This window comes from Poecilia formosa, unplaced genomic scaffold (assembly GCF_000485575.1).
Source record: "Poecilia formosa unplaced genomic scaffold, Poecilia_formosa-5.1.2 Scaffold114, whole genome shotgun sequence".
In the NCBI taxonomy this organism is placed as follows: domain Eukaryota; kingdom Metazoa; phylum Chordata; class Actinopteri; order Cyprinodontiformes; family Poeciliidae; genus Poecilia; species Poecilia formosa.
The window spans coordinates 85860-96326 of record NW_006800053.1 but is presented as its reverse complement, the minus strand read 5'-3'; the positions used below and the strand labels follow the sequence as shown (position 1 = coordinate 96326).

General features: G+C 40.4%; 1 protein-coding gene across 1 annotated transcript in view; it reads right to left on the bottom strand.

Moving 5' to 3' along the window:
* The window catches only part of LOC103143705 (caspase recruitment domain-containing protein 11), a 20193-nt gene extending 13385 nt beyond the window's left edge, over positions 1-6808 (bottom strand). Inside the window, exons 1-3 of the mRNA XM_016675440.1 lie at positions 6646-6808; positions 1116-1355; positions 233-423 (exon numbers count right to left, since the gene is read on the bottom strand). Of these exons, the coding sequence (XP_016530926.1) occupies positions 233-423; positions 1116-1355; positions 6646-6652 (438 nt within the window). The 5' untranslated portion in view covers positions 6653-6808. The remainder of the gene's footprint in view (positions 1-232; positions 424-1115; positions 1356-6645) is intronic.
* Between the last annotated feature and the right edge of the window lie 3659 nt (positions 6809-10467).

Here is a 10467-nt window from a genome sequence, read left to right as displayed (position 1 = left end):
ACATTAATATAAAACAACATATTTTTCTGCTATGTTGGTTCTTATATATGTTCCTCTTTTCTCTTTGGTCTTTTTCTGACAATGCTGAAAATATTCTTGTCGACGGTTCCAGCTCAAGTTGTTAATCTTTATTAATAGCTTCAGGTTTGAGTTCAAAGAGCTCATAGTTCACCTTCAGCCGGGGTAAAAACAGCCCCCCGCCCTCATCTACCAGAGCATCTGTTACTCATCCACAGTAACTAAGTAGTTTTACGGTTTGCAGATGTAAAGTTAACAGCTTCTTGCCGAGTATGAGGGAGCATCGGTGAGTGGGTTTTTTCCCTGTCAGCTGGGTGTACTGCTCCGGGTGGTAAAACTCCAGTGACTCCATGAAGGCCTGGAGGCCCCTCTGGCCCTGAGCGCGCAGGATGTCCAGCAAACGACCTGAGAGAGAGAGAAAGGTCAGAACAAAATCCCTCTGCAGAGGCAAAAATCAAAACTGACTGAACAAAGTTTCAGTTCTGTCAGTTTTCACTGCGGTGTAATTAGGATCTTTGATGTGTGTCAACTTCCCTGTAGGTATTCAGGATGAACATGATGAATGACTGACATGAACTGACTCACTTACACAGAAAAAATCAGCACATAGGTAATATTTAAAATATATTTTATCTGTATATTTGTATGCAGCTCTGTGAGGCAGAAGCTTGGACGCTGCAGCTCCGAGGAGGCGGAGCTAAAGCCGACCAGGCGTTTTGGACAGCTGAATGGTTGCCATGGGAGATTAAAAGATTTCTCAAACACACCTGGAGGCAACACTCCAGGTATGTTTTTGATGAAGGAACGACATTATATAATGTAAGGCTCAAAAAAGTTTATTTTGCATAACTTACGGAATTACTGACTTAAAACAAGCTCCTATATCTTGCTGAAAAGTTTCTTGTAAATTAGTTTTGTCTTATTTCAACTGTACTAATATTTCTGCACTAGGAACCAGACAAATTTATTTGGTGAGATTTTGTGTTTTGCAGTGTAATCCTGCGTTTTCTCTTGAGCAGCTCCATAAAAGAACCACATGACGCCTCCGACCAGCGCCCCCCCCACGACGATCGGACGGACATCCCCCCCACCCTCACCGGCCTTGCTGATGCGCAGCGGATACTGCGTGGAGTTGAGCACCTCGTCCTCGTCCTCCTCGTCGATGACCTTGCACTGCCGCAGGTACGGCGTGAGCTTGGCCGGGTTGAGGATGCGAGTGATCTTGTGCCGCACTCCCTCCACGCGCTCCCACAGCTCCTCGCAGCGCTCCTCCGACCACTGGGGGGCGGACCGGGCCTCCTCCGGGGCGCAGTCGCCCTCCAGCCAGTCCGTGTCGCCTGGATGGGACCAGAAAACAGGCGGTTTAAGGAGCGAGTTATCACGGTGCTGATTAGCATCGGCTCTCTGAAGCGCATTCCTGCCACTTTGCGACACGTCTCTCTTTCTGTCCTCGCCGGGAGTTTCAGACGCAGCCCGTGTCCACCGCCAGACTAAATACATTCCCCATAAAGGAAGTTTGTTTTTGTGTGCTCTCCTTTATCTCTATGTCGGCTTCCATGAAACTGGGTCACTGCTGCAAGTTCAGGTATTTCTAACACAGATGAACCACCTAGACTTACAGCACTTACTTAAGATGTTCTGAAATGGAGAGACGGTGGATAAAAATCTCTTTTTTTTTATCTTGTCTCTTGAAATGATTGTAAAAGTGTGTTGAATTCCTGACTGATAAGGTGTGTATCTCTATAAATCTCTTCCAAACAAATCACAGTGAAATTTAAGCTGCATTAGGAAGAAGATGAATTATTCAGACTTTATGGGGGAAGCAGTTCTGGGAAGACGTTTCCATAAACTACTTTTGTGCTTTTAAAGGATTTCTTTCCCATGCCAAGATGAAGCAAAGTGATTTACTCCATCCTGGCAAAATGACACACAGAGGCTCAAATATACTCATACAGCCCCATTAATGTTTGGTTTAATGGAAACTATGTGACTTCTGTCGCCATCCAACAAGCTTCTGGCAAATTTCTGACTGGATATTTGACTAAAACTGGAAGAGTCGTTTTGAACTGGTTGGCTTCCCGGCACAGAAAATGCTTTTAGGCACCTTCCATAAATTTCCAGCAGAGATAAAATCAAGGAAATGAGCTGCTTAAGCCATACTAAAGTCCTTTGAATGTGAGTGTAATGTGAACTCTCACTAATGAGATGAAAGGAAATTGGTTGGCATATTCAGAAACCACAGAGAAAACCACAGTGATGCTAGTTTAGCTTCAACAACCTGCAGCTTCCAATACTGAGGCGTTTGGATACAGAGAACATGTGGCTGATTAAAAACAGGGTCCAGCTGAGAGGGGAGGCCAGGCAGGCAGGCTGAGGGAAAGAGAAATGTTACTAGAAACGAGCTAGAGGGGAAATAAACAGCAATCTAATATATGAAAAGCAGGAATAACTAAAGCATAAGGAATAATTAAACCAGAATAAACTAAGCAGAGAACAACATCATGAACTAATGAGATCTATGCTCAGCTTAAATAAAAATACAAACACAGAAAAATCTCAAAATCACCCCAGGGAAAAAAACCTTAATAAATCCAAGTGATGCATCTAATGACTGAAGTTAAGAGGTATTTTATCACCACAACCTTTAGAAACAACAAATCATATGAGTCATTAAAAGCCTTGTATTATTGAGTCACTCATGCCGGTAATGAGTGCCCTTCAGCCTGTGACTGGAGCCATCGGTCTGGTTGTTTTATAGTGACAAAAGGTCCAGTGGGTTGTGCTCATAAGTGGTAGGGAGTACCGCATGTAGGTCATTATCTCGGAGCACAGGAATGCGAACAATTGGGTGACTCATCTCACACACCTAGAAACACTCCAGCCGACCTGCGGCCGGAGCTTTTTCTCTGTCCGTCCGCTTCCAGGGAGCGACACGAGAAAGTTTCAGTGAACGCTTCAAGATGGAGTCCGACGTAGGAAATGTGTCGTCGTTTTCGGTTTCCTCCACGTTTTCCAGAAAAATCCAAACAAACCACAATCCCATCGACCCCGCTTCGACCCAGAGCCCAACTCACACCCCACACCTTTTTTTTGATTGTTTGCTATGACAACTCAGATTAACATTGTGGGGGCAAATAAGTTGTGATTGAGGCTATTTACCCATCACACCATTGTTGTTGCCAAGTGTGTTACTGAGAGACTCTGTGACTAAGTGCCAGCAGCTGAAAGGCTCATCAGAACCAGCAGGCAGGTCGGGGCACGTTTCAGGATACTCAGGAATCTCTGATATTACCCAGAAACCAGACCCGGTTCTCATCTGATCAACTCTACACTATTTATTTATTTTGTGTGTGTAGTGGATTTCTTTATCTGGGAACTGAGTACAAATTTTGTACCACAAACTCCCAAGGTGGTATGAGAATGAAAAAAATCCTTGAATCCTTGAAAACAAGACAGCGTGCAAAATATAGCAATATCTGTAAATTAATAACAGTTTTGCAACTCAGAACAGGTAAGAGCTGGTTAATATTCAGCAAAGAAAGGAGGACTAGAACAAAATACTTTCATTTTTAAAAAGTAAGTATAGAAAAAAGTACTCTATATGAATAATGTCCATTCATATTTTTGTTTTTGTAACATTTATTAAATTTTAACCACCGTTTGTGAATGTGAATTGAAATCAGTTTTTCATTGCTTTCCACTTTTCTCGTCTTTTTGAAACATTTACATGTTACATGTCACATTAACTTATAATTTTAAAAAATGATTTTTCTGTAAAAACCAGTTAAATGTTTGACCTTATGCGAATGCTAATGACCTCTGAAAGGCTCCGACGTTGTTTTTGCAGAGTTGTTTTAAGGTTGCCAGGACTGGATTTGGGAACCCGCTCCCAGTTAATCCTATTACCAGCCAGTCGCCATAGCAACATTTAAGTTGTTTACCCATCTGTGTGTTGGGCCTTTCATAGTCAACTAGTGAGTCGATTTTTGGAGAAAGTCTTTATGGTCACATGGATCCAATCAGTCACTTCAAATTAGATCAACCAATAACACTAAAAATGAAGTATTTTAGGTTCTAATGAGCATAAATAAATTATTTTTGGTTAGACTTAAACTGGTAATTCTTGTTTAGATTTATCCAAAAAGAGATATGGGACAAAATGCAACTTGAGCTGAAACAAAATGACAAAAATTGAAGCATTAATGAATAACTAAACATAACTATCAACATCTTTCTACACAGTTTTTCTTAGTTATGTTTTCCATTTAATGCCACTGTGTTTAACCCTTGTGCATGAGTTTATTTGATTTTTAGGGAAATATTTTCATGAATTGTAGAAAAAATATCAAATTCCATGTACGTTAATATCTTTATAATCAACTAAAACACTTTTATTACTCTGCATTTATGACCCCGATCTTGGCCAAGTTGACTCCAACCCCAGATTGAACAAAACCAGCTCCTAGTGACCTCCTGTTGCTAAGATATTATTTATGGAGTCACATATTTCTGTAGATTAGGGAACCATTTTTCACCCAAACAAGTGAGGAATGACTGGACCAACACTGCACAGGTCTGGAGTAGTAAGATGACCGGCTACCATTAGCAAACTTGTCATTTTGCTTAAGTCTTATCAGATGTATTATTTAAAATTTGAATTTTAAATAGCCTTAAAAAGGAAGCCGAGTCTTGATAAGTTTTATTTTGAGATCTAAGTGCAGGAATTTAAGAACTCTTGGTAATGAGGTTAGATGGGTTCACAAAAAGTCATTATTTCAGTAAATAATGTCTGAAACAAAGATTTTTCAGTAAAAAAAAGTGTTACAAGTTCTCATAAAATGTGTTAAAAGCTAATGATGCACTCCGTGAGAGTATTTAATGTGTGTTTATGTATAAAATAGAAAGATCTGAACACTGGTTCATGTCAAGCGTTTGAGCAAATCAAACAAACGTGACTCTCAGCGTTGACAGTGTTGAGAAACCGAGTTTTAAATCATCACCCAAAGCCCTTATTAAGTGGGAAATGTAAACATCCTCAAGGCTCAATAGAAATTACAACATAACAAAAAAAGGCTCAGTGTGGCAACTCAAAAGGCAATGTTGAATTTCTTAATGAACATAATCTTCACTCTAACAGTGGGGCTTTTTATAAGCAGGAAGTGTTTTTGGTTTGTAATGATGCTGCTAGCTTAGCAGCCACAGAGTGTGATGTGGGTGAGACGTGGTATTTTTGTTTCCAACGGTCATTAAGAGAAACCTGAGATTGTGACGCCACATCTAACATGACGTTAAATCATTTAGAGCTGGAACGACGTTAATGTCAGAGGATAATAAATCAAACAAACCGTCTCGCAGGTAATTGGTGTCAGAGCTGCTGCCTGTTGCGACTTGAGTCTCAGACTTAAAGTCGAAGTCAAGTCTAAAGAATTACTTTTGTGACTAAAATCCAAATCTGAACCCTAAGTCACCATCTCTGGCATGCTGGCGGTTTAACCCACTCATATCTTGAGCCGATTTTGTGATTTACAGCTAAAACCCAGAATTATTTACACCCCTAGAATATTCAATATTAGTCTTTGAATCTGACCGCCATGTTTGTTTTTTTCTGATTGAAAGTAATGCTTACATTTTGGAGTGCAGAACCCTGGCCTGACTCTCATAGAGTCTGGACATAAAGATTAGGGTGATGGTACGTAGGTCTTCCAATCCCCAGCAGTGAAAAATCATCACAAATACCCAGAGTTGGGCAGTAACTATCAACATTCACCTGAGTAACTTTTCTGAAAAGAACGTACTTCTAGGAGTGGTTGTACTTTACATGAGTAATAGTATTATGAAGTATTGCTTTTCTTACTTAAATAACATTTCTAGAGTCTCTGCCCACTATGGGTAAGTTCACTGACTGTACAGCCAACAAGTTTTACCAAAGACAAAAAAAAAAAAAATGCACCAGACACAGACCTACAGCTTATGTTGAAGTGAGACCTCTTGTTTGTTATTCTGTTATTTTCTATCTGCTGAGCCCTTTATTTTGGAAAAAAAAGAACTTAAATTCTGCCTGACTTTGCTATTTTGTAATTATGCTCATTTGTACTGAATTTGTGTATGTTTTATTTGTGTAATTTATTTCATTTTAGTCTTTTACATGACAGAACTCACGCATACAGTATATTATACGTTTCATCATCTGATGACATCAACAGTTACTCAGCATTTTAACAGAAATAAATTTTTACTCTTACTTGACTCATTTGACTACTTTGTACTTTCACTTGAGTAAAAATATATTGAAGTATTTCTTACTTGAGTACAATTTCTGGGTGCTCTACCCAACTGGAAAGTGATTCTAAAAAGGGTTTCAAAAGGCATAAATAATTCTCAATATGCCTTTTTTTTTAAATTGGAGATAATAAAAAATCGACACTCATTTTTCTGGGCTACTAGTTGCTTTACAGGTCAGTGCGGATCCCCTGATAACAGCCTTATCGGTTATTGTTCCAGTTTAAAGCGCATAAGGATTTACCAAAACAAAGCCGGGTGTCTTAATACGTATTTCCTCGTTACGCACTGAGCGCTGATAGAGTGAGAAACTACTCCAAAAAAACAAAAAAAACAAACGTTTCTTACCGCTCATTTCTTCTTCTTGCGGGGATCACACCGGGTTGAAGACAGAGTAATCAGCCCCACATCCCTCTTTCAGCTCCAAATACGAGTTTCGAGTAAAAACCGAGGAGTGACAGCAGTGGGTGGGTGGGCGCCTCCTGAGATCGGGGAGCTCCGGAGCGCACACAGACCGGTTTTCCTTTACGCGCACACTCACACGGCTCTGCGCGCCGCGCTGCTGCTCCGTGTCTCTCCCTGCAAAAGTCAACAACCCACAGCCACAGGTGGGGGGAGTGGATCAATGCGCCATCACTTAACAGCTGCCGCAATCCCCGCGGTCAGAACCTTTGCACGGATTGGGCTCAATGGATTGGAAGTGGTCGTGTATTCTGCATCCGCCAGCACCAGATGGCGCTTTGGACTTACGCATGGCCCCTACAGAAAGCACGAGCTCTGTGTTATTAAAACGATTGTCCAACGTGATGATACGCTTCCTGGAGAGCAGATCCGCTCTCAGCCCCTTTAGGCTTCAGGTTTCAACTGACTTTCGTCGTGAAACCAAGCCTCTTACAAAAGAAAAAACAATGACTCACTATAGGCTGTTGGCTGATTCAGCTGCTGGAGTTTTCCCCAGGAACATGCAGTATAACACATAACTTTGACTAAAGCAGCTAATTTGCAAAGTAACCAAAAAGTTGAATATACTTTAATTAAAACCATTCTGTTGTGTCTCTGGATCTTGTTCAGTGAATCATGTTTGTTGCCGTTTGACTAAAACATTTCCCATGAAACTCAGTAGTTTTCCTCTCTTTGCTGAAGAAAAGCATCTCCACAGCATGATGCTGCCACCGCGATGCGTTCAGAAGTGGTAGTTTTTGTCATTTTGTGTCATTTTGCATGCGGGTCAAAACATTTTCATTTTTGTCTGAAGAACTGTGGTCATCTTTGTTCACTATACTACTACTACTACTACTAATAATAATAATAATCAGTTTTATGAGAACTAATGTTCTATAATTCTTGTGTAAATACTTTTGCTGGCATTTTAATATAATTTTTTGTTAAATAGTGAATTTTTGCGCTTTATTCCTGGTACGGTGGAATAGTACGGTGCACCTCTGCTCTGAGGATGTACTTACTTTTTCAACAAGCACATCATCTTTGGCTCAAGCGACTCTGCAATATCGCATGGACATCGAGGGCAGTTCCCCTGGATTGGCAGACTGGGGTGGTGGTCCCCCTGTTCAAAAAGGGGGACCGGAGGGTGTGCTCCAATTACAGAGGGGTCACATTCTTAAGCCTCCCTGGTAAGGTCTATTCAGGGGTCCTGGAGAGGAGGGTCCGTTGGATAGTCAAACCTTGGATTCAGGAAGAGCAGTGTGGTTTTCGTCCTGGTCGTGGAACACTGGACCAGCTCTACACCCTCAGCAGGGTCCTGGAGGGTGCATGGGAGTTCGCCCAACCGGTCTACATGTGTTTTGTGGACTTGGAGAAGACGTTTGTCCGTGTCCCTCGGGGGGCCTTGTGAGGGGTTCGGAGAATGGGGTACCAGACCCTTTGATACGGGCGACCGGTGTCAGAGTCTGGTCCACATTGCCGGCAGTAAGTCGAGCTCGTTTCCGGTGAGAGTTGGACTCCGCCAAGGCTGCCCTTTGTCACCGATTCTGTTCATTACTTTCATGGACAGAATTTTTAGGCGCAGCCGAGGTGTTGAGGGGATCCATTTTGGTGGCCTTAGGATCGCATCTCTGCTTTTTGCGGATGATGTGGTCCTATTGGCTTCATCAAGCCGTAATCTGCAGCTCTTGCTGGAGCGGTTCGCGGCCGAGTGTGAAGCGGCTGGGATGAGGCTCAGTGCCTCCAAATCTGAGGCCATGGTCTTTACCGCGACCCGACCCCGGATAAGTGCGGAAGGTGGCTGGGTGGATGGATGGGTGGGTGGATGGATGGATGGATGGATATATATTTTTCTTTGATGGGTAAGAAAACTATTACCAATGACATCACACTACCTCACTTTTGAAAATAACTCTTTAATGTCTGCATGTTCTCTCTTTTCACCACAGACTTGTTGGCATCACTTAATTTACAAATGGAAAGGAAATTAAAGGGCTGTTCCATTTTTAATTTTCTCATCATCTCCAGAGCCGTTACCGTCATACATAATGAACGGTAACACCGACGGTCTGCGGAAAACAATTAGCACTTCGCTCAGTTCACTTCCAAACTACTTCGGTAGTTGTCTGTAAAAAATAGAATGAAATAAAATAAATTATTGGGTTTTTGGCTCCAGACGAGTTTAACAAGGGGGGGGGCATCTGTTTATTTTGGGGGGGCAAAATAAATCTACTTAGCAATAAAAATATTACTCAAGTAAAATAAAAAGTTACAGTGCAGTAAAACTACTCTTACAAATACCTTTTTTCAAAAAAAAAAAGTTACTCAAGTGAATGTAAGAAGTACTGCCCACTTTTGAACATAAACACATTGCAGCCGGCTCAGATCACCTCTCTTCTCCCGGCTCAAGTCAAATCTCACTCACTAATGTCAATTTAGTAGCATAACTTATTTTATCACACAGTGATAAGCAGTTATAATAGCTATAATCAAAATAAAATAATTACTGCAGCCCTGTTGTGTTTGAATATAACTGAGGGCAGCATCAGCTGCACCTGATGTCATTATTTTTAAAACTAAACAATGGTTTCGATGTAGCAGCCAAAGCCTTTTCCTCAGAGATGCGGCAGAAAACTTTCTCATTCCTCGTTGACCGATCTAGTTCGTTCTGTACTCGTTCATCAGGGAGTAAGGGGGGAAAATTACCTCATCATGGGACCAGGTAGTAGCAGAATATTGAGAGGAATTCATTGCAAATTAAAAATAATAATAAAAATATTAAAAAGAGCACTCTTTACAAATACAGTAAGAACAGTTTAGTGAGAGCCAGCTAGAGCCGATCAACGTCTGACTGCAAAACAACCAACGGCTGACCATTGGTGGGAAGTAACGAAGTACAAGTACTTCGTTACTGTACTTAAGTACATTTTTCGTGTATCTGTACTTTACTTAAGCAGATTTAATAATGGATACTTTCTACTTTTACTCCACTACATTTTACAGTAAGTATCTGTACTTTCTACTTCACTACATTTCTACAAAAACTGTCGTGTTTCTTGTTATATCCAAGTCGCGTTGCACTTTTTTCAGTGTTCAATAACACAGTCGTCCCCAAACTACGGCCCGTGGATGTTTACTTTGTAGCACTTGGTTACCAGAAAATGTGCTAATCTCCTAGCAAAAGATTAACAAATATTATTGTTAAAAAAAACATAAGATTTCTTCTGCTCTTTTGAAATACTACTTATCTTAAGAATTGTGCAGTTGATGAATTTTGCAGAAAAATCAAACTGTTTTTATTTTTTTGGTCATTGATGGAAAATATATTATAAAGAGACATTCAACAAAAAGTAAAAATCTTTTTTATACTTTGTGGCAGTTGGTTACCAGAAAGAAAACAAAAAACAAAAAAACAAACAAAAAAAAACGCCCATCTCTTAACACCAAATTAATATCATGTAATATTATTGTTTATAAAACATAAGTTCTTTTTAAATACTGCTTATCTGCTTAGACACAACAAATTTGAAGTTGGTGAATTTTTGCAAAAGAAAAAACCGGATGTTTACTTCGTGGCACTTGGTAACCAGTTCATCTCTTAGCAACAGATAAACAACAAATATTGTTATTGTTAAAAAAAAACAAGATTTCTTCTGCTCTTTTGAAATACTATTTATCTTATACTAAACATTAAACAATTGGTGAATTTTGCAGAAATGAGAAAATGTT